Here is a 23,192-nt window from a genome sequence, read left to right on the forward strand (position 1 = left end):
CCTTCTTCCTCTTCTACTCCCTTTCGTCCTCCACCTTAACCCTCCCGCCATCCCGACGTTCCTTTCCTCCTCGCCTCTCTTCTTCTGGAATTTCGCTCTCTTTCCAGTTTAGTCTTTTCCATTTCTCTTTTCTTTTCGGCGGAGGCGAGGGGGATTTTTTTTACACTCTGTGTGTTCGTTTTACTTTTTCTCCATTTCCTAGATCTATAAGTATACGCGTGTATATCCTGCTCCGCCGACGGTCCAGCGGTGCCCACATCGGCAACTCACGTGAGGTCCTGCCGGTTTCAACGTGGGTTACATCGCGAGGGGAATTATACTTTTTCGTTGCGCTGCGATTTTTTAATCGCACGATATTGTATTCGGATTTACACTGGAGATTACCTGTACAGGCGATGCGATAAGCAGCAGTTGTTATCGCATCGTATCGTTATCATTTTTAATAATTTCCTCGCTGACGTTGGAGATTCAAATTACGATCGATGACGAGCAGCTAGAAGTGAGGGAATTTTCGTGAAATTTTTGAAATACGGTTTTCAGCGATCGAAGGGGAAACAAAAAATTGACAACGTTCTGCAACGGGATCTCGAGGACGAGGAACGGGCGTGTGTATTTCTCGCGAATGAAACGAACGCGAGGCCAGGACAACGAAGAAACGGGGCAAGCCGGGGTTTCGTTACGGTAAGCTCGTATATATCCTTGTATTTCGCGACGCGACGCGTCCCAGTCGATTGCGCAGACGTGCGCGATTCGCGGGGCGAAAATTTGGCACTCGGGGGTTGTTGGACCCATCCATACGTGTGTGAAAAACATGTGTGACACCGAGGACTGTAAGGACCGTAAAGGCGTATTCCGCGAAACTGAGCGAAATAAAAGATCGTCTGGAATAAATAAAAAAAAAATGGAGAGAAAATTTCAAGCGATAAAGAGCAATAAATTTTTGGTAAATTCTGCGTGGGCCTTCCTCATTACCGTTTTTCAAGGTCTGCTACCTTTCGCCGGACGTAATATACGAAATAAATAAGCATTGCCGTTCGCGAACGCACCACCCCTAGATCTGCTCGGAAAACTTACGATTAATTCCAAGATCGGAATCTCACGTTTACCCTTCTAGCGTTGGGCTACGATACGCCTAGATATGCCCTCGGCCTACGGATATTTCACGCATTTTAATCGTCAGTTGGTTCTCGGCGAAGAAAACTATACCTATAAACTACATAAATTCGATACAATTGTAACTTTTCTTTTTGATCCCTGAAACGTTATTCCTCGGGATTTTCGTTCTACCCGAGGATATTTTCATCCCAAGTAGGATCACGTACGGTAGCCTTGACCTGGATTGTTTCCCTCTTTTTTCTACTCCTTTTCGCCATAAAGTATGTGATAATGTTTCGATACACGACATCGATGAACGATAATGTTAGTTTATTCCTTCAATTTCGATTTTGTTATTTTATTTTAATCAACGAACTGCAATAAAGATTGAAATTTAGCAGTTCGTTAGGTTGAAACCTAATTTACAACCCTACATTTGGTTCGGTTATCATTCTCGCATTTTTCTTTTCTCCTTTGTGAAATTTTCGATGGTATGTACGGTTTTTAAAAAAAATCCATCAACCCGTTACGTATAGATTACGATTGCCGTCGAACATTCTACATCCCACATACATCAATTTCCATACAGTTATAACAACACTGCAGCACAATGAGTCAGCAGGAGAACGAAGCAGCTAGACTAGCTTGATTTCCATGAATATTGCGCATAGCTTGCGGAAAATCAAGACGTTGCTGCTGGCGGAAGTTTCTCGATGCTTGATTGATGCCCTTTCCCCCCCCTTTGCCCTCCCGACATTTTCCTCCGTTTCCGAAACAAGGAGAACGAGAAGCGCGCAAAGATATTCCTACGGTGTTCCATGGATTCAGGACGAGGTTCGAAGTGAGAAAGAGGAAAAGGATCGGTGGGGATCTTCCGCGGACTGCCAATTTCGTTTCTGCAAACATCGTGCATATTTAGCATATCGTAAGCGATACGGACGGTCGGCGATGACGTCAGTACGTTACCAACTATATTCGTACGGCGTGTGGGTACGTATTCGCGTGTCTAACTACGTCGGAGAGAACAGGTAGGCAGGTGGGTAGGTGCTTCTCGCCGCCATACCAACGACGTCGACCGCCCCCGAAACCCCGAAACCCATCGACTACTTTTGGGGGCGCTTTCCCTGGCGCTGCAACGCAAACCCTACACCCCCTGCCCCCCGCTGACCCCGAAGGCTCAATCGCTGCCTCGCGAAAACCCCGCGTGATTGCGTGCCAAATACCAGTCAGTACGAGCGAACCCTTTCTCGGGGCAGGGGGGGGGAGAAGGGGCATCGAAAGTAGAAAAAATTGGAGAAATGAACGCGCGAAGGGATAGGAGCCACGGCAGAGGGATGGGGTGGGTTTAAAATTCAGATTTGGAATTTACTCGAACACACGTGGTTCGAACGGTCGTTTGCGTCGGGTGTGGTATATCGGGGAGACATTTGTTCGAGGAATCGTTGACCGAAGAGGTCGAGTAAAAGAAGGAGATTCGCGTAAGGGAGAAGGGATGGAAGTGGGATATTCGATTATCCCGAGGATACGTATATTTCAGCCCGGTGTATCTGCATACAAGGATCTTGATCAACGGTATAGACGATGAGAATTATAAGAAACGGAAGTGAACGCCACTGTCGAGTTCGTGGTAGCCGATTGACCGGAAGAAGCGTATCCATTCGCTTTTCAAATAACACTCGGTATCACCGCCGCGCTCTAAACTTCACGGAATCTCAACGGTGGCTATTTTTCTCTCTTTTGCTCAAACTATTAATTTGTAGTCGTTAAGATGAGATAAGAACCGCGAGGAAACACGAGGCGAAGAATCAAGGTTGTATGAAAATTCAAATTTCTCTCTCTTCTGTTTCTATGCGGGTTTGATGTACGTTGTTTAATTACAAACTAGCGTGAGGAAAGATCTCTGTTAATTTATGTTCACTTTTTTCGGTCGATCCTTCATCATTTTTGCCCATGGAAATCGGGTTACGTTGAGACATAAATGTTTTAAAAAACCACGATCGCTGAAGAACTGGATTTTTTCACGACATTTTCTCACATCGACGAAATTAACGAAAAGCGAACAATCAAATACGAAATCAATTCGATCCGTGAGCAGAATTGCCAATTCAATGTGTCCGAAAGACATCGCGGGATCATTGTCGCTTATTCCACACGACGTTTCCACACCGATGGGTATAAATCTGACTGGGGGAACATCGAACAATGTACAAATATTATACACCCCAAGATCGTCTACGTAATACAGCGTATTCTGCTATCATTATAGTCAAAGTTTAGTTCATTTCCTGAATCATAGAGATCATTATCTAACGCTAGACTGCAGTGTTTTAGAAGTAGTGGGGAGGGTGTGGGGCAAATGGGGGTAGTTCAGCAGATACGATTACTACGGTGTGTTGGTTCGTACATCATCGTGTAGCGTACCATTTGTACGCAAGTGTGCGGAAGACGTACCTACCTATACGGTGGCAAAATGAGTTTACCTGTAGTTTATGTGCATGCACACGCCGAGGGTAGATACGGACGACTTCCAGACACGAGTACGCAACGCGTTGCGTCGACTCTACGCAGCGTAGAAGCGTAGAAGCGGACTCAAAAGTAGAAGTAGAAGTAGGAGCAAGGGTAGCGGTAGCGCTGGAAGTAGAAATGGAAGTAGAAATTGAAGTAGAAGTAGAAGCAGAAGCGCCGAACCCCCCGGCGGCAACAACCGTGGCCATTGTATCTATTCAGCTGGCGTTCGTGACAATGGGGAGGAACGGGGATGGCGTTGTACACCCCAGCTTTTATACGTACGGTGTACCACCGACACCGAGAAATAGACCACCTTTTGTTTACCCCTTTCCTGAACAGACCGAGACAATGACGAGTGATGAGTATTTGTACCGGGTATATACAGGTAATATACGCGTGTTGGTTAAACGATTCTGCACGAATGCAACGCGTTTGGATTTTTCGTACAGTTCTCCTACTCTTCTTTTTTCTTGGTAACGTTGGTTCTTTGACTTTTTTTTCATCCGGTTGTATTCATTTTCAAAATAAAAACGAGCAAAAAGAGATCTAGCTTACCGAAACGCGTCAGGTAGAAGAATGCGAAACAACGATCCGGTGCTGCGGAAGATTAAAAGCGAAGAACAGAAGGGGAACGTCCAATTTCTGTTTTTTTTTTTTCATCTACGGAGTAATGCCCTTTTCATGTCAAACTCTCGGGGGATGAAGTGTAAAAAAAAAACAGCAGAGAAAAAAAAACAACAAAATACGAACCCAATCTCCGTTGAACGATCATGGGTACGATGCAGGTCGTCGATCGATTTGGAGGACTGCATAAATTCAAACAGACGACTGTATCAATGCCGCTTTGGCTGTTGCATTTGCGTTACTCGATGGCTCGATTCTTGGCGCAACGTATAAGTCGGTTGGATTGATGACGACCCGCAGAAGCTGTTGCTGCTTTGCCCTGCGGAAAGTTGTTGCGGGTCTTCGTAGCGGTCGTACTAGAATCCGCGCCATCGCCGTATTCCATCGCGTACAGTCGTAGTCGTAGTTCAGGGCTATTTAAAACCCGACATGCACCACAGAGAGAGAGAGAGAAAGAGAGAGAGGCCAGATGGAAGTTGAGGCAACGCGAGACGAGGCTGACTCGGGTTGGTTTGGGTAAAAAGCACCCTTATAGGTCGACACCGTGTTCGTCCTGCCGGCTGAGGTCGGATAGAGGAGGTAAGAGGCGCCTGACTGATGCCTTCGGGACACGCCAACCAGGTAACTCATAATTACGCTCACCTCGACCCATCTTCTCACCTTGTCTACGTGACTGACCGTCAGCGTTCGTCCATGGGAGATACCGTCATCGGATGAAAACTTGGACAAGTTACCGGTTTTATATTATTGAAAAAAGACGCATCGTCGTTTGCATCCCTTTTTAATCAACCAATAATCTACGAAAAGCTCGATGTCAGCTTTGAAACTCTGATCAGGAATTGACATCAGTTTTTTTTAAGTGGTGAGGATTTTTGCAGGCAGGACGACAGCGCAGGAGATTCGTGACAACGAAAAAATGATTCGATCGATTCCTACGCGTACGAATTCAATCGATCGATCAATAAATGCTTTCAAGTTGGAGGCATTTGCCCCAGAATTTATCCATGGTGTGATAGAGGTGCGGCGAGACGTCGCTCAGACTGTGAGCCTGGTCGGTGTAAGATACTTGTTCGAATTCGATGTCAGCGGCGGCCAAGGCGCGACCCAACGCCATGGATTGCTGATAGTGAACGTTGTCATCTCCCGTACCGTGAATTAACATGTACCTTTTACCCCTTATACCCTCTACGAGTCCAGTAGCGTTGCTCGCCACGTAACCTTCCAGATTATCAAACTCCTCCGGTAATCCCATGTAACGTTCCGTGTAGATCGAATCTTAAATTGGAAGGAATCGATCGATCATCGGCGATTGCTTCGCGGAGTGAAAAAAAAAACAGAAAAGAAATCAAAGTTGTCGAAGACTTTTTATCGTTACCGTAATATATCCAAGACGTTACTGGCGCGACGGAGATTCCGCATTTGAAGACGGAGTCGTGATCTGTCGCTAATACCATCGTAGAAGCAAAACCACCGTAACTCCAACCCCATATTGCCGTTCTATCAGCGTCGATCCATCCGTAAGTTTCTTGCAAACGTCTGTACATCGCAAGAAAAAAAAAAGATCAAGAATTGGTTTCACGTTTCTTCTTTTTTGTTGTTGATTAGTTTCTTGAGCAACGACTTTTCGCTCACCTAGTCACATCGATCTGGTCCTGGATTTCGACGGTTCCTAATTTCCTGTAAATTTCGAATAGCATTTTGTTCCCCTTGTAAGCACTTCCTCTGCCGTCGATATGTGCCCAAATGACCTTTCGATTTGTTGACATGTAATTGTAAAACCCGTAACTTCCGCTATCCGTAATTCTCAAACTGTTGGGTCCCGCGTACCTGTGCAGAATAAGCGGAAAATTTCGTTTTCTTGGACAGCGAATAACGATGGAAAGGGAAAAATAACGACTCACGTTTCGACGAGCATGGGGTACTTGGTTTTGGTGTCGTTTTCGTCGAGGTTTGGGGGAAGACGAAGTCTGACCCTAGCGTCGTAACCGTTGATATTAACGGTGATGTCTTTTACGGTGGGTTTCAGCACGAGACTGATTTTCTCTCTGAGAGCCAAATTCTCTTGCCAAGAGTAAATTTGCGAGTGATCTGTAGAATTGTATACTCTAACTGTAGCTGGATCAGGACCTGAGCAAGTCAACACGTAGTACGATTTGTCCTTGGAAAAACTTGCCGTTGCGTACTTGCAGGTATTTTCTAAAAAGAAATAATAATCAAAGAAGGAATGACAGACGATGGAACTTCTAGCGAGGCACACGTTGAATCGAGAAAGTCGATGGGCCGAATTGCTAATTGGAAATAACTGGAATGGCGAATCTTTTCACGAGGTCGTGGAAGCGTCGATTTTTCAACGAAGTCAAACAAATGCGGACTTACTTTCCGGAGTTTCGAAGTTGCACGAAACGCAAATTGGACTTTCACTACCATCGGCGTTTATCGGAACGTAGTATAAGTTTCTTTCGCTCGGTCGACCGTCGCCGGTAGCGAGGAAGTAGATCCTCCGGTTGATGTCGTCGATCCCGATCAGCGAGACGACGGCGAGTCGTCCCGGGCTGAGGTCAGTTTCATTTTCGAGGACCAGACCGTTCCGGGTGAATCTGGTGAGATGCGCGAAAGCACCGTCGGAAGTTCCGGAATCCTGAGACTTTAAGAGGAGTAGAGAAGAACTCGCGCTGTGGTAAATCGGCGTTGGAACTTCAACCCAACCGGCAATTTCTCGAATTTCAAGGATATTCGAGGGTATCCCTGTTGCGGAGTTGTACAAAACTGACTGGGAAACATTCTGAACACGATTCGTCCACGTAGCAACCACTTCGTAGTTCGACAACCAACTAACGGTGTAGATAACGTGGTCCCTGGAAAAACAAGTCAACAAACTCAAACTCGACTATCGTGTGACAAAAATCAAGGCTTTTTATGACTTTCGAGCCTCGGATCAACTTTTTTCCCCAATGAACTCGAATTTAGAGTCCACCCTTGTCCGTACGTACTCGCCAACGACGTCTTCTGGGGCGGGCAAATCCATCCAGGAAAGCGAGTCGGTGGCGGCGAGATCGACGAGGCTCAGTTTCACGATTGGATTTGTAGTTCCCGCCTGGTAATAATTATGAAGAATTTTGGGTTCGCTTTTCCAAATTTTCACAAAAACTGACCGTAAGACAATTGAACTACCTTTGGGTATTTGATGGAAACTTGTTGAGGATACTGGTAATCCAGATCTCCAGGCTCTCCGTAGTGATAGTATAAAGTTTCCGAGACATTCTTATCATTAAAAGAAGCGATAACCATCCGCATACCGTCCGGCGAAAACCACAGAGCGCTTCCGGAGCCAAAAACTTCCTCTGTGTCAGAAATAAGATTAATTTATTTGAACTCCGTAGCGGTTCGCCAATCATTTTTTTTTTTTTTTCATAGATATGGTATCCTAATTGAAAAACCTTCGTAGACCCAGTCGGGGACACCGTTGTAAACGACGCCGCTTTCGCCGTCGAATGTCAGTTGCCTCCCGGTCACCCCCGTTTCAGAAATCTGTCCGTAGTATACGTCATTGTCGAGGACATAAGCCAAACCATTTCCCACCGGTGCCCACGTGGCTAGAGGAAGATTTTCACCACCGGCAATCTCGAAATAAGTCCTGAACCATTTTCAGAAGTTTAACAAACCCGCGGATACGATAGTTGTATGACTTTTCCTGGTCTCACTTACCCCTCCGCGATATCGTAGACGACGTACTTTGTCCATACCGAGTGTCTGAATCCCTGATTATTTGGTGAATTAGATTTTCTTTTCAGTCAGACGAACGATAAAAATTCCGGATTAAATCATAACTCACCGAAATAGATGAATGACCTATAAGGACATAATTGCCGTCTGCAGAAATTGAATACGACGTACCATTCCAGGCGCTCTATGTCAAAAAAAAAAAAGATTCGATTACATCGAAGACGAAAATTCATCGTACAACCCAGAATCAGCGGTCACTCGTCTAGTGAATAGGTCATAGCTGCTGATTGCGTGATTATTTCAAAAAGTTTATAACGTTTTTAGCATCTAATTCGTTTCATGAAAGCTTGGAAATATTGAGGAAGCGTCAGTCGGCAGGTATCGTTAGTCCCATCGGCGTATCCAACCGATCGAGTTGGTGACATAACACCGCAATACCTCGAGACAATAAATTCACCGTTTTATCAATATCAATATCAATGTATCGGTGGTGGCCGTAATCCTCAGCGTTAGACCGTCGCCTCAATAAGATATACGATGAACCGGATACTATCAGGTGTGGAATTACGCGATCTGAGCTATCGAGTCATCGACCAACGGTAGAGAGATTGCCGGTATATCAAAGTTTTCTGATTAAACAAACTTGTCATCAATTTTCTTTTTATTGATGCAGTTTTTCCATTTACCAGAACCGTTGCGTTGAGGAAGTACGAAGATTCGAGCGTTTCCACGTTGAACTTGTGGATATCTCGGGTAGCCCCGTCTCTGTACATAATTTCGTTTGACGATATCCACGAGCCGTTAAAACCGCTGGCAGAATAATATCCGGAGTAAATATCCTCCAAAGTAACCGGTACCAGATCATCATCCGCCTTACCGTCCACCTCCGTTTCCGCCGGACGGCCGAACGCACTTAAAATTGCCATGTTCGCGAGGAATATGGCAAAAAATTTCTGCAAAAAGCGAACAGATTTGTGAAAAAAAAAAACAGAGAGAGAGAGAAACATATTCATATGTGCGACGAAGGAACCGGTGGCTCTCTCGTACCGGAAATGAATTGCTTCGCAAATCGAATTTTGGAAAATCTGGTGGAAGAGATGGGGATATCGGTTCGACTGGGTTTCTTCTCGCCGCGATTTCTTAGCTCGCAGCAGCGTGAGCATCGTATCGTGAAGCTTGGCGCCGTGGAAAGTGACAAATAAGGCTGTGTGGAAGGTGATTGATAAATTGAGATAGTTTCCTCACAGACGGATACTCTACCGTTCCAACTTTTTCCTCTCCCTCTCCACCCCACCCACCCTTAGGTAGATCTATAGCTACGAGCTTTTCGCGTCAATGCGGCCCGCGGGGTTCTCAAAGACGGCCTAAATTTTAAATTCAATTCCCTTCAGGAACCGCTTCGCGAATCTCAACGCCAAAAGGTTGAGCCTCCGGCGAACCATCGCCACCCCGCTATTTCCCACCCTCTTTATCCTCCGTATACCCACAACCCCTCCGCCGGCCCACCATCAGTTCAACGAAATGGAAATTTGACAGAAATTTGGCCGCGTTTCTCTACCTCTGAACCGAATCCCCGACAAAGCAGAGATCGAGGCTCATGAACAATACCTAGTTCTGGCCCTGATAATACGGGTCTGCCAATGGTTTGGTCATCCTCGTGAAACGGCGAACTTCTTAATGTATTTTCAAACGTGGAGGGCGGTCGTTGGGTATTTCGAGTATTCTCACATGCTGATGGAACTTTATAATTGAATATGAAATATTGAAATAAAAAAGATGAACATAATTTTGCGTGGGGTTTCAAAGTCTGCGAATTTGTTGCCACGTAATCGACGAATCGAAAAGATGCTCGATGTACGTATGTTACAAGTAAAACGTACCGCTCTCGTCGTCATTCTTTAGGATTCCTCTTCTTTCTTGGGCTCAGAAAACAAGTATCGGGTCCGGTAGACCTTTGTCAGCACTTTTTTGGCGAATGAAACTTCGCATTCCCATCAATCCTATCGCTTCTTCAAACACAACGCACAGTCACCGCCATACATTCGAAAAAAAGCTCACGAAATGAAAAAAGTTCGATAGGTACGAATGACTCGAGTACTGTTCAATTCAACTTTGCAGGAAATCTGAATCGAGTACACGGTCACCTGGAAAAAATCAAGAAAAAAGGGAGAGGGAAACGACGTGGTTGGTAATGCTTGATGAGATAAGGATAAGACGTTTGTAACAGCTTATCGTCTTCTCTACAAGAAACACGCGCTCTCAATAATCGGCTGATAGCATTGCGGTGTGAGGGGCATCCTCCTTCGTGTATACATCCTTGGTTCAGCCGGAATGACCCGGAAAACGTGGTCACCTGTGAGAAGTTGAAGGGTGCGATGATCTGTGAATAATTAGGGGGTGTGTTTTTTACGTTTTCCCAGTTATTCAGTTACTTCCAGATCTAAGGGTGCATTCGATCCATTTCCGCAATGGTCATTCTTTTTCATCATATAGTTAGCAAAGTCTCTTCATCGAAGCGCCTGCGTCAGTAATTTAAATTTTTTCTAAGATCTCCTACCTTTTCTGGGCCCTCAGTTGATCCGCGCGTCCAACTCGATCGTCTCGATGGCGTTGACATGCGTGTATTGCGAGGTTGACTTCAATTATCCGCTGGGAGGAGGAATATTCAAAAAATTCGCAAAAATTTAGAAAAATTTCAAAATTCTTTATTTGAATTTTCATCTAATCTTATGTCAGAGACATGAATCCGTCGCTTAAATGCAGCTCGAACTAAAACTGATCATGCTGTCTACATTTTTTTGCTCCGAACAGCGAATTTGTTCGTTTAATTTGAATGAAATCAGACTTCCGAACTGTAACGAAGTCCGTTCGTCCATTTCCAAATCAATAGCACGTATAAACTTCGAAGGATATTGTATTTGACGATCCTGCGATCGTGTAAATATGTATGATGCTGGTATATAGAATAGATATCATAAAAAATTGCTTTACCCATAGGATTTACGGAATTAGTCACGATTTCATCGAACTGCTGAAATACGAATGATCTTTTTCTTCTTTCATCATTTCATAATTCGTCGTAGAATAATTATCAACACGGTTTATAAGGCGGCAAGAATTACACATATATAATTTGCGTCGTGATTTACATTTTTCACATATTGTTTTAATGTACAATAATCGATGATTTTTCTAATTTACTTAGTATACGAGGTGTCCGGCACAAAACCTATACACATAAATATATACATAAAATACGTAGACAGATAGTTTTCAGGTATATACCTGAGTATTATTTATACACCTTCGATATCAAACCTTTATACAAGCATATAATTATCTCTGTAAGTACCTCTCGCTTGGTATGCATAGAATAAAAAATAGTTATTATATTTATTTCTGTAATTCAATGTGCACGATAATAATCATAATGATCATGTTCATCGTCATTATCGATATGATCGTCATCATTATTTCTACACACGTATAATCAACATGATATATGCTGTGATTTATTTGTAGTGTATATTTCGTGGATACGCTATGGGAATGTAGCGCGCCGGTTACGTGATTCACATAATAGTAAAATTATTGTTGTTTGTTCTTGTCGTCAATACAAACGTACAAAATATATAGCGGTGATATTAGTTCATGTATGGCATATTGTTTTCCGTGTCACTAATCGATGTACTTTTGTCGAATTTAACAAAAAATACAACAGAAATCTATTCAGCTCGTTGAATATATATACAGAGTAATCAGTTAAAAAATTAACACTTGGAAGAGTAAATGTTTTCAACGCGATCATGCCACGCTGAATTAAAGTATTCGTCAAACGACATCTTCGTCGATATTTTTCTGTACCTACTCATAAAAAAATAAGAAAGAAGGTTGAATGGGGCGTCGTCATTTTCGCGGGTTACTTTGGGTTTTGAATCTAAGTCGTCTCGTTCGCGCACCCGAAATCAAATTCCAATCGCTAACACTATAATCATCATTTTCAGGATTCATAAAAACTTTTTCTAACTCTTCCAGATTGTCTCGCACTTTCTCTCTCCTAGTAACGCAAAAAAAAAAGTCAACATTCTAACGATAGAAAATAATTCGTCATTTAAATGCGTGTAGAATTCTCTCGTCGTAATTTTTCTTTTTGATCTCTTATCATCGTTGTGAAAAATTGACCGTACGTGTGATGCATGATGCTTAACATAGTAATATCAACGGAAGAAAATAAATGAACAAGAACGGAACCTTAATATAATTACGTATACTACACAATTAGACTGTATTTAATATACAAGCTCTGTTTCATTATTTTTTGATCAACGATACTTTATGCGCGATAAAAAATATTTTTTTCCCATCCTAATTTTTTTTTTTCGCACGTTTTACTTTTCGCTCAAAATAAAATCAAATGAAACAACGGAAAAAAAAAAAACTTTTAATTCTGTCATACGAACGTACGTTCAATATGTAATTCTTACATTATCATTTATAGGCGTTATTAGCATTAGCTGTAAAGTTATTTTTATTGTGTATTTACCTGTGTACCAGCTAGTATTCGCATTTCCTTTTTGTTATCAATCTGCTGCTGAATGATCGGAATAATAATTCGTAACATGACTAGATTAGATAAATTATTCGTGTTTTTGTCTCGTCAACTTGCCGTTCGCGTTTGTTGGGTCTCCGTCACCGCGACGGATTCTCGTACGCTCTCTGAGCTGTGCCCTTTTCAAACTTGTCATCAACTGACTAGACTGGTAAAGCCAACTCGCCTGTAAAGAATGCATCGAAAAACCAAAAGAAACATCAATCGATCACGAAATCGTTCAACTTTTTCTCCTTTTCGTCAATTCTTTCTATTTTGTGGTTCCGCTTTGGCAGCTGAACGCAGATCTGATAAAATTTGGCCATTCCTCTCGTAATCTTTTATTGAATACAGTAAAATACCGAGCCGATCGATGCTCGTTACAATGCTAATACTTACCACCATTATCATACAATTCATCAATATCGGTACGGAAAATACTATCGAAATGAACAGCCCCTTCGAGTCGAAGTATTGCTGTCTCGAGAAAACCCTGGAAAAAGAGAGAAGCGCATCTTGAAAATTTTCAATCAGAGTAGAATGCTTGGATCTATAAGAGGATCGGTCGGCTGCACAAATAACCAAACAGATTTAGTGTTGTATGATACCCGGTGTTGGAAAATTTCATTATGTAATAACGACGAGACTCACATCCAATTCGTCGCCGCTGCTTCGTTGATGCTTTCGGAAAAATAGACTAGGAGAACTGGAAAATGGAAAACAGTCGATTAAACTTCGAAAAGTATTTTATCGACGATAGAAAAAAAAATCAAAAATCACACTTACGAAGTATGAGAAATAACAGTATTTGAAAATTCGCATGATTTCGTGTCATCAGAGCAGTAGTTGTGACGGCGATGTGAAAGGTAAGTAGAATCGCCAGCCATGGATCTTTCCATTCGATCTGGAAAACATCGACGAACGATCAAATTTCATGAAAAATAAACATTCAGTTTCAATCGTTGCGATGAATGAAACTTTTTGTTATTCGAAATCAAACATACAGTTTAAAAATCCCAAACGTGAAATGTTATCGAATCGATTCTCCCAAGTTCTCTCTAATTTCACTGACAATTCATGGGATTAAATAAATAATTCGATCGATACGATAAGTTCGTACAACGCATGTACTTGTAAACTCATACCAGCTAAAGCAACTGTGCTAATTTTAGAATGGACACCACAGTCTAACAAGATAGGAAAGGCGTATGTGCAGTAGACGCAGGTGCTTGTTCAATTGGTTCAAATGGCAAAGTTTGGGGCAGAGAAAAAAAATATGTATATTTTGAATCGTCATTGCAATCGAACAAATTAGATTGAAAGTATGATTTTTCGATGATGATTGTTAATTTCAACCTTTTCGAAGGACTTTCGACGACGATTTCTGTACCGAAGTGGTCAAGATATCATCACATCGGGCTGATTTTTGCGAGTAATTTTTAAGGAAGCGTAAGTTATAACGCCGCTGAAAAAAAATATACTAAGGAATAACTAAGACTAGAGTAAATCTAAGTAGACGAACACAGAGTTATCTGATTCATGGATACGGTGTTGATTTCTACATCGGCAAGGATTAGGGCTCGGATGGACAGATCTCAATGATTGGTAGGGATTGCAGGAAAATGAAATTAGTAAAAACAAGAAATATAATTTATTATTCACAAAATCCGCTTATACGCTAAGTGCGCACAAGAATTAATGGGCCACCCTGTTTTCGCTCCGAAACCCGTCCGATTTCGAAGCCTCATAACTGTTCGAAAAATTGAGGTAGAGAGTTGCAAAAATGAGCATTTCGAAGGTTGAAGCTTCACCTTCAAGATGCTCTCAGTCGATTTGAACTGTGTCTTTTTGTTCATTAGTTACACTCTTCTGAATCAACTCATGTCGGAACCGCGAAAAAAACTTTTGACTTTGAAGAGGTGTACCGGGTGCCTGAGTCGTTGGATTTGGATTTTTCTGATGTCATTTTGTAGGTTTAGGTGTCCTCTTCAAAACGTATTCTCAGATTTTTTTTATGATTTTTTTTGCTCGAGTTGTGCGACTCTGAAGCAATTATTGTCCTTGAATCTTTGATCGCATACCCTGACCGGCCCAATTATTGTTCGAATAAAGCAATACCGCAATAGAGTTTCGTATAGTCGAAGTTTTGAGCTTCAAAATCGTTTTTGAAAAACCTCGATACCATAACTGAGTCCATCAGGGTATGCGATCAAAGATTCAAGGACAATAATTGCTTCAGAGTCGCATAACTCGTGCAAAAAAAATCGTAAAAAAAATCTGAGAATACGTTTGGAAGTGGACACCTAAACCTACAAAATGACATCAGAAAAATCCAAATCCAACGACTCAGGTACCCGGTGCACCTCTTCAAAGTCAAAAGTTTACTTCGTGTTTTCGACATAAGTTGATTCAGAAGAGTGTAACTAATGAACAAAAAGACACAATTCAAATCGACTGAAAGCATCTTGAAGGTGAAGCTTCAACCTTCAAAATGCTCATTTTTGCAACTCTCTACCTCAATTTTTCGAACAGTTATGAGGCTTCGAAATCGGACGGGTTTCGGAGCGAAAACAGGGTGGCCCATTAATTTTCGTTCATCGTGTATAACATAAATGTGTTTCAAGGTAATCAAGTTAAGCTGGTTGCTATACGTAATAAATCCACAGAAGCGAATGTCAGGTCAATGCCAAAGCTGTGAATTAAATTGATTTTCGAAACTTATTTTTTCTTCAATTACGATAGTGTTTTAGTAATATTGCATAAGTGGCAAATCGATAGATTCAATTCCGCACATGGGTAATAGTAATTGCATCGCAGACAAAGATCGCAAAAGAATTGCATAATCCGTTTACGTTGCAACCTTTACATATGTATACATGTGATAGCTATAAGGACATGAAATGGATATTATTTAAATCGATGAAATTGATGGAAATATGAATTACACATACCGTTCGTACGTCACAGCTCGAAGCAGGGTGACAAGGAAATTATCGCTTGTTTTTTACAACATTAATACGATATAAAGAAAACAGCAATCATCAACTATCTATTACGATACTCTTACTATTTTGAACTCCAATCGCCGGTAGTGTAGCTCGAACATGGTCATTAGCATTTTATGGACTGAGACCTAGCTAAATCATACTATGAAAAATGAAGATAACGCAACATAGGTGCATCGCCTGTTGGATACTGATAACGCTTTTATAAAAGATGCAATAAAAAAATAAAGAACAAAATAATAGATAAAGAACATGAGAAAGAAAAATAAGATCGTGAACGAGAGGCTCGAGGCCTTAGAGGAAATGTATTCCTTATAATTAGCATAATTAGTCGTCGAGATTATATTGATTAAAAAAAATAGTTCGTGATAATCTTATCACAGATTAGATGATGCAGGTTAATAAATAATCGAAAGCTGTTAATATGAAATTAACTTTTTGTTGTAATCTGAAAAATGTTTATCAGAAGCCGGTATTTGGGGTGTACACATATAAAAATGCTGTAATAATAATTATACTTGGTACAAATATGGTAATATGTACCAGCAATATCCATCGATGAATTAATGATAATTCGAAGCCTTAAAAAACTTACACTTTGCAGAAATGGCCAAATGCCGTCGATTGCGTCAGTAGCTATGAAATGTGGTTCGGCCATTGTACGTCTATATTTTACTTCGTGTTCCCACAGCACTCAAAAACAAACTGAACAATTCAGACACCGATGTCAAAATGAAACAATCAAGTAAAATTTATGCGTGCTTCTCGTACGGCCATCCAGGCCTTGGTCTGCTTGTCGTTTATCGTCCGAAAAGTCGTCGAAGCTAGCGAGCGCCAAATCTTGGGCTCAGGCACACAGGTGTTCGATCTACATGTACAAATCGAGGGTAGCTGGCGATTAAGCTCCTATATTATTAAACGCGAATAAGATTGTCAAAAATTAAATACAGAATCAACAACCTAAATCGAAGCTGACAGTCCTGAAACACTGACTCACTCGCTCTGTTCACCGATGATACAAATAAGACCCACATGGATCGCGATGCGGCGTGTGGAGGATGGGTCAAGAATCTCTGACTCAAATACGCACAATGTCAGTCGGCAAAGTAGCTCGAGCTACTCTCTTGACATCTGATGTTAACCATTTAGTTATCAACATTCGGTAAAGCAATATTCTGTAACTTGCGCACCAAGTTCAAATGTGTTGAATATTTTTTTTCGCTTTTTCATCGAAACGCTCAATTAACAAAAAAATGGTAATACGGGCGAAGATCATAAGAATTATTAATGACATCACCAAACCAGTATTTCCACTTTCAAATATTGGTTCGGCAGAATTTTAGTTCTGCCATAGACATGTTCTGCAATTTTTAATATCTGAACACCAGAGAATTTACTGCGTATGCTTATTATGTAACGAGCCAAATCGAAATACCTATATATTCATTATGCTATCAAGAAGAAATGGCCCTGAAATATTTTTAGATCCTGTCAGAACTTCATTCGTAATTTAATTGACTCTTACCGGTCAACATTCGCATAGCGAGAAAAATTGTGGAGCTCTCGCCCGAACCTACCTATTGAGCTTTATTGTTTCTTCTCGTGATGATTCATATTTTTCTCTCCAAGATTGTATTAATAAGATTGGTCAAAAGTATTCTTTTTGTCCTCGTTATCGTCCTCCACCTACACATTGATTTTATGCAGTTTACAAGTGTGCTGAAGATAAGAATACAGACAGCCCGTTTGTCCACGTTTTCTTACCGATAAATCTTCTTGCGTTGTTCAACACGCGGCAATTGCATGTGGCATATTATCTGAAATTTTTCTCATGATAAATTAACGCAGGAATATCGAGATAATGTCCTTTGTATCGAAAGGAAATGAAAAAACCGATCCTCCAATAACACGTTGGAATCTTGGGCATTTTTTCATCACACTCCGGTGCAACGGTTATCAATTTTTTCAGGATGTATTGTAACACGATAAGAATGACTCGTAATAAAGATGATTGATTTCGAACCGAAATGAAAATGTTTTCAACGATTCGAAAACTTGGTGAAATTTTGTTGATCCCCATCCAGAGTAACCTTTGTAATAATTATCTCCGAATGCCCGTTGCTTATCTCAGACACTTTACGTCGATATCGAAACTTTATCTCACACTGTCACGGCCTTTCTTCCCAGTCAGAGAAACTGACGTATTCCAGTAACTCAACTTAAAGTATCGGTTCCGTTGTCGGCTTTTCGCTGCAGGGGCGAGGACAGGAGGGTGATGTTTCATTTTATCGGAATACCAAAACCAGCAGCAGCAGCAACTGCAGCAACGTTGTCGTCTAGTTAGGATGACGTGTAGCATCGGAGGCCGATTTGACGCGAGTGTCATAGTCGATTTTCATTGCATTGTGAATAGTATCAGCAATAGTAGCAGCAGCAGCAGTTGCCCGAACATCAAAATAAGTAAGCAGCGATCGACGATCTTGGATACGCGGGGTCGATTGGACTTTGAGCGGTCAAAGATTAGACGAGATGTTGGACAAGAAGAGGCGTCGCTTCGCTCTGCACCACAGATAAATCGACGTCGTCCTAACGCGAGCATCGGTTTTCTAACAACGTGCTCGATACCCAGAACTGTAGAGAAAATTTCATTACTGGAGCGTAATATCGATACGTGATTTTTATCGTCATTCGCCGATTTCTTTCAAGAAGATCGATCAAAAAAATTCACAACAAGAAGTAAATAATAATTCAAATGGCGTTCAAGCTGGAAGAAGGTCCCATTGGATCAGACACGCTTGCCCTCGCGGTTGCCGAACTCAGAGAAACTGAAGAGAATAAAAAAAATGCATTAGCCGAACTCAAGAAACTACTTGAAGGTAAGTCATCGACGTCTTCACAATATGTCAAAGATCGATTTCCATTTCGTCGCACTGTACATTCCGTTCTTCGGGGTTGAAATTCCTCCCATTTATCGATCGGTGCTTTTCAAAATCTTCTTCGAGAACTTGACGTATGATTGTGAGACTTGGCCCTAACAATAAATATATCGAAATTCACTCGATACTATCCGTTGGTGTTCTTTCTAACTTTGTCTTTTATTTGTTCTGCAGTCAGCCCGCGTTCTCGTCGACAATTCCGCACATAATATGCCGTCATCGTAGTTATCTAGATGTAATGTCCGCACACATATGGTATTCTGCCTAGAGAGAATTGCGAATATATGAATACCCATGAAATGTTGCAATTATTGACGATATTCAATTCACGTTAATCGATTACCCATCAGTGATCAGTGTGACTTCAATTCTTTTTTTTCGTAAACCTTAGAAATTATCAAAAACTTTGAGATACGGTTTCCAACTACTGGGATGCGATAATAAATTCAGAGGCGGTGATCAGAAACAGAAGCGGTTTGGTCTGGGGTCAAGCCCGAAGAATTGATAAGACATTATCGAGTCTCGGACTCTTTTATTTTTTTTGACAATTCTTTTCCTTTTCTTTTTTCATAGGGAGAAGTAGAATCTCGAGGTAATTCCGTCGATTGTACTCAATTGAGCAGAAATAAACATCGGATGTATGTTGCAATCGTAATTTGATGCACCGCACTTTATGTGCGTGTAATTTTTTTTGATATCGTTAACTCAATTTTTTATACATCTATTCTTCGTGCTCTTTTCAAATTGCCCAATTACTCCGAGGACAATCAGGTACTAAGTTCACAATTACCTCAATCCAAAGATCCTTCTTCAATTTTCGACCAGTTCCTGGGAGAAGTAAGAAGAACGATGCATATCTTTTTCACCTTATGCGCTATACTTTTAACATGCGAACAACGATTATTCATTAAATTACAAAGCGTCACACACAGCTGTGTAGCTGAGTGACACACGGTTGTTACACAAACATCGATTGCGAATACGATGACCTCCCTTTGTATGGGTGTACAACGCTCAGCCATATTTATTAACAATAAATGATAAATATTTAGCCATCGTACAATTTTACCACGTGTATATTGTACCGAATGCGGTGCATTCTTGAATGCATACGCCTGCGAATCGCAACGAAGTAAAAACGCAAAAAGAAAGAGAACAAAACACCTGTGCGAGGGGTGACATCTTATGCAAATAATACGCAAATCGGTTGCATATTGCGTGACTCTTTGGAAACAACCAAGTTTATATACATTGTCCGTAAACTTTAATATAAAAACAATTGTATTCCTCATGTTCTGCTTGGAGGGAAATTAGATTCGTGCGGTACTCGCTTGCTGTAATTATCTCTCTAATTACCTATCGTTCGTTATACCGTTTGCTCATCGGAAGAAGACGCGTGCACCTGAATTTTATCGGCGGAGTTGAGGAGCGGGACGCGTTGAAAATCTTAATTGCATGAATATTTTTCAGCCGACAAGACGCTTTACTTCAACACCGAGGATGATTTTCTCACGATATTCCTTCGCCCGTGCAAGTTCTACCCCGAAAGCGCGTTCGCGTTGATGAAGAGAGTGGCGGATTTCAAGGTGAAGAATGCCTCGCTGCTGGACGATCTCATGCCGCAAGATGAGAGGACTTCGTTCCTCGAGAACAATGTGGTGAACGTACTGAAGAATCGTGACCAGAAGGGAAGACGCGTGCTCATAGTGAACGCCGGGAAAAGTTGGGACCCATCAAAAGTCAACGCCGATCAGTTATTCAGAGTATTTTATCTCATTCACGACGTTGCCATGTGGGAACCCGAAAGCCAGGTGAGTAACTACGATGAAATAATAACATTATCAATCGGCCTTTGAACGTCAACTGCGAAAATCTATCAATCCAGCGATCAGCTAACTCACTCGTCCGAGATTTGAATCGACATTGTTATCCAAAGTCAAGCGGGACAAGGTAGACGGATAAAAACGGCAACGACCCGATAACTCCTTTATCTTGTTTCCAAAGAAATAGATCTATTTTCGAAAGAATTTTTTTATCATTCGTACAATCTTCCAAGAGGCTCGCAAACTTCGTTCACACGTTCTGGCCTCGAGGAGCCTCGAGGATATTTCGAGTTCTTAGCTTTTCTTCTAACGGACGGATTCTCGATCGGGACAAAAATTGCTCCGGTTTTGGATAAACCCGAAAGTTATTTTCGCGCTAATTCATCGGACGGTATGGAACGAAGTTGCGGTTGTAGTTTGCTCGAGAAACGACGAATGTTGATTCCGGGACAGGCGTACCTTGCCCCCAGATAAAATGACGCTGATGCAGAGGAGGGACGTGCCGATAGTGATACCCGAGCGTAGCGTACATATCGGTATAGAGAGGAGTAAAATTCTTCCGCGACCTCGGCCAAGTAGATTTAACGATGACATTTATAACGCCGAGTGATAAAATCGAACAATTATTGCTCCGCTATTTTCGATGAATAATTCCAAACCTAGGTCGTGAAAAAAAAAAGAAATGGATCAATTAAAAATGAACGCTTTTCCTTTCGTCTTGCAGGTCCGAGGCGTCGTGGTGATAATGGACTTTGACGGTCTTACGATGTCGCAGGTCTTGGCGATGTCTCCGGCTTTCAGCTTGAGACTTCTCACCTTTATTCAAGACGCCATACCGCTCCGTCTCAAAGAGGTCAGTCGTTAGAGCGATTTTACCCGACGTTTTTCTGGGGTCAACGGTTCCCATTTCTATCGATACGGTCTACATTTAAATTACGAACTCGTGAGCCCCGGTGAATATTCATCGGATCGCCGGTGGCTCGAGTTACTCATGAATTCACGGGCTAGTCGAATCAATATTTTACGTTCGTTTCCTTCCAGGTCCACATAGTGAAGCAACCGTTCCTCTTCAACATGGTGTGGACTATGTTCAAGCCGATCGTCAGGTCGAAACTCAAGTCCCGCATGTTCTTCCACGGCAGCAAAATGTCCTCGCTTCACAAACACCTGGAACCGAGTCACCTGCCCGCCAACTACGATGGCAAATTACCTCCCCTCGATTACACTTCGGCCGATTGGTACCCCGCGCTGATCGAGCACGAGGATAAAATCAGAGGTGTGTACCGATAATCGAAACGAAGCGTTTCCTCTTCGCTTTCAAAAAGCGCGTCGAGTCGTTCGATTGAGAAAATTTGCGCGATCTGATTTGGAATGGATGAATTTAGGTTTGTCGCGAGGTGTTGTACGTTTCGTCCGGGGAAAAGCAACGACACGTTATTCCGTTGTAATTGACCCAGTTGCATAATCCACAACAGCACATTAAAGTATAGCTGCTGGATACGGTCGTTTTGTTAATTAGCACAGGGTTCTCAGTCTTATCTAGTCCACCCACCGCGAACCGAGGCAACTTCCTGTCTCGATTCCATCTGCGAACGCGATATCATGTCGATTGTCTACCTACTTTTCCAACTTGCATCAAACGCGCTTCTGAGTGGATAATTATCGGTCATCCATGTTTTTTTTTTTCCTTTTCCGCTGCTGGTCGTTCGTTGCACCATAAATTCGTCAACTCGAATTTATTATCTGCATAATTGTGAGAGTGATGAATTAATTGATGAATAATTGCGAGGAGCAAATTTTAACGGCTTATTGTCTGTTTCAGCATGGAACTCTTACGGACATCGGAAGAATTAGGAATTGAAATATTCGAATTGAAGCAGACTGAATTTTACGTTTTTACAAACTAATTGATAAATATATAATTTTTGAATAATTTTTACCATATTTGCTCTGTAAATTATGCATATGAAATATACGAAGTTTGTCAAATATACATAGGAAGAAGAAATGCGGAGATTTTGAACCTGTAAAATTATTTTCCAACGTTCAACGAAATACTGATAATAAAAAGATTCACAGAACCCCATATTCGCATCCATTTTCGTACACCAATAGCATCCAAAGATGACCGGTCCGTCGCGTTAGACCGCAAAAACATGAAAGACATCATCGTGACCTCTAGCCATCTTCGTCGTCATTCGATGTTGTTTCATGACTTCCCCACATTGCGGTCTGTCGACGTGCAATGTCATTTTGGACAACAAAGAGCACAATTTCCATAGAAAACACGTCAATTACTATTTTACCTTGACGCGATGCAACGCAACGCGCGAATTCACACGAAGATCTTTTGAGCGCGTACCAAAGACTAAAACTAGCTACGATGTTAGTTCAACGATCAGATTTACATCGGTGTTGGTATTTTCTGGTATTCACTTTCTCTTCGAACCGGTCCCTCGAATATCATCGGTCCGGAATCCGAGGCTTCGGGGAAGTGCTGCATTCTTTTCCTATTCTCTGAGATAATAATTAAGGGTTGCTGGGCTGTGAAGAACCGGATCCAACGGCGTGTGATTCGCAAAGGTTTTTCCATACCAGAGATTCGGCACCGTTTGCACCACCTCTGAAGGGAGATTGAGGAAAGAATTTAATAACAATTAAAAGACGAATCTATTGCAAGTTTTCTTACTCAACAGAAAGCCCTTTTTCTGCGAGCACACTCGTGAAATTTTAGGAGAAAAATTCAGTCCATGTTTTCCATATTTTTTTGGTCATCGGCGACGTTTTCTGCGTTACGTCAAACCTGCTGTCAAAGATTAGAGCGAATCTCCGGGGGATAAAGTCGAGAATGGGCGATGACATCGGAATCGCGATGACAATGCATAGATGA

General features: G+C 41.7%; 3 protein-coding genes across 3 annotated transcripts; 1 reads left to right on the top strand and 2 right to left on the bottom strand.

Annotated features, from left to right (window-relative positions):
* Window positions 1–4,991: 4,991 nt before the first annotated feature.
* LOC105683846 (venom dipeptidyl peptidase 4) lies at window positions 4,992–10,080 on the bottom strand. Its single transcript, XM_012396770.2, has 12 exons — window positions 9,831–10,080; window positions 8,637–8,903; window positions 8,060–8,134; window positions 7,933–7,985; window positions 7,665–7,861; window positions 7,399–7,568; window positions 7,218–7,321; window positions 6,604–7,082; window positions 6,129–6,423; window positions 5,860–6,054; window positions 5,603–5,763; window positions 4,992–5,502 (listed from the first exon to the last, which is right to left on the bottom strand). The coding sequence occupies exons 1-12, from the start codon at window positions 9,843–9,845 to the stop codon at window positions 5,186–5,188; spliced, it is 2,328 nt and encodes a 775-aa protein (XP_012252193.2). The 5' UTR covers window positions 9,846–10,080; the 3' UTR covers window positions 4,992–5,185.
* Window positions 10,081–11,050: 970 nt separating this feature from the next.
* Window positions 11,051–16,582, bottom strand: LOC105683845 (transmembrane protein 18). The gene is made up of 5 exons (XM_012396769.4): window positions 16,139–16,582; window positions 13,325–13,442; window positions 13,190–13,244; window positions 12,938–13,031; window positions 11,051–12,725 (listed from the first exon to the last, which is right to left on the bottom strand). Exons 1-5 carry the CDS (start codon window positions 16,199–16,201, stop codon window positions 12,588–12,590), a joined length of 468 nt encoding a protein of 155 aa, XP_012252192.1. The 5' UTR covers window positions 16,202–16,582; the 3' UTR covers window positions 11,051–12,587.
* A 1,208-nt stretch (window positions 16,583–17,790) lies between these two features.
* LOC105683861 (retinaldehyde-binding protein 1) lies at window positions 17,791–22,383 on the top strand. Its single transcript, XM_012396805.4, has 5 exons — window positions 17,791–18,419; window positions 19,950–20,290; window positions 21,027–21,155; window positions 21,344–21,578; window positions 22,125–22,383. Exons 1-5 carry the CDS (start codon window positions 18,296–18,298, stop codon window positions 22,154–22,156), a joined length of 861 nt encoding a protein of 286 aa, XP_012252228.2. The 5' UTR covers window positions 17,791–18,295; the 3' UTR covers window positions 22,157–22,383.
* The last annotated feature ends 809 nt before the right edge of the window (window positions 22,384–23,192 follow it).

Source organism: Athalia rosae, chromosome 8 (assembly GCF_917208135.1).
Source record: "Athalia rosae chromosome 8, iyAthRosa1.1, whole genome shotgun sequence".
Classification (NCBI taxonomy): Eukaryota; Metazoa; Arthropoda; class Insecta; order Hymenoptera; family Athaliidae; genus Athalia; species Athalia rosae.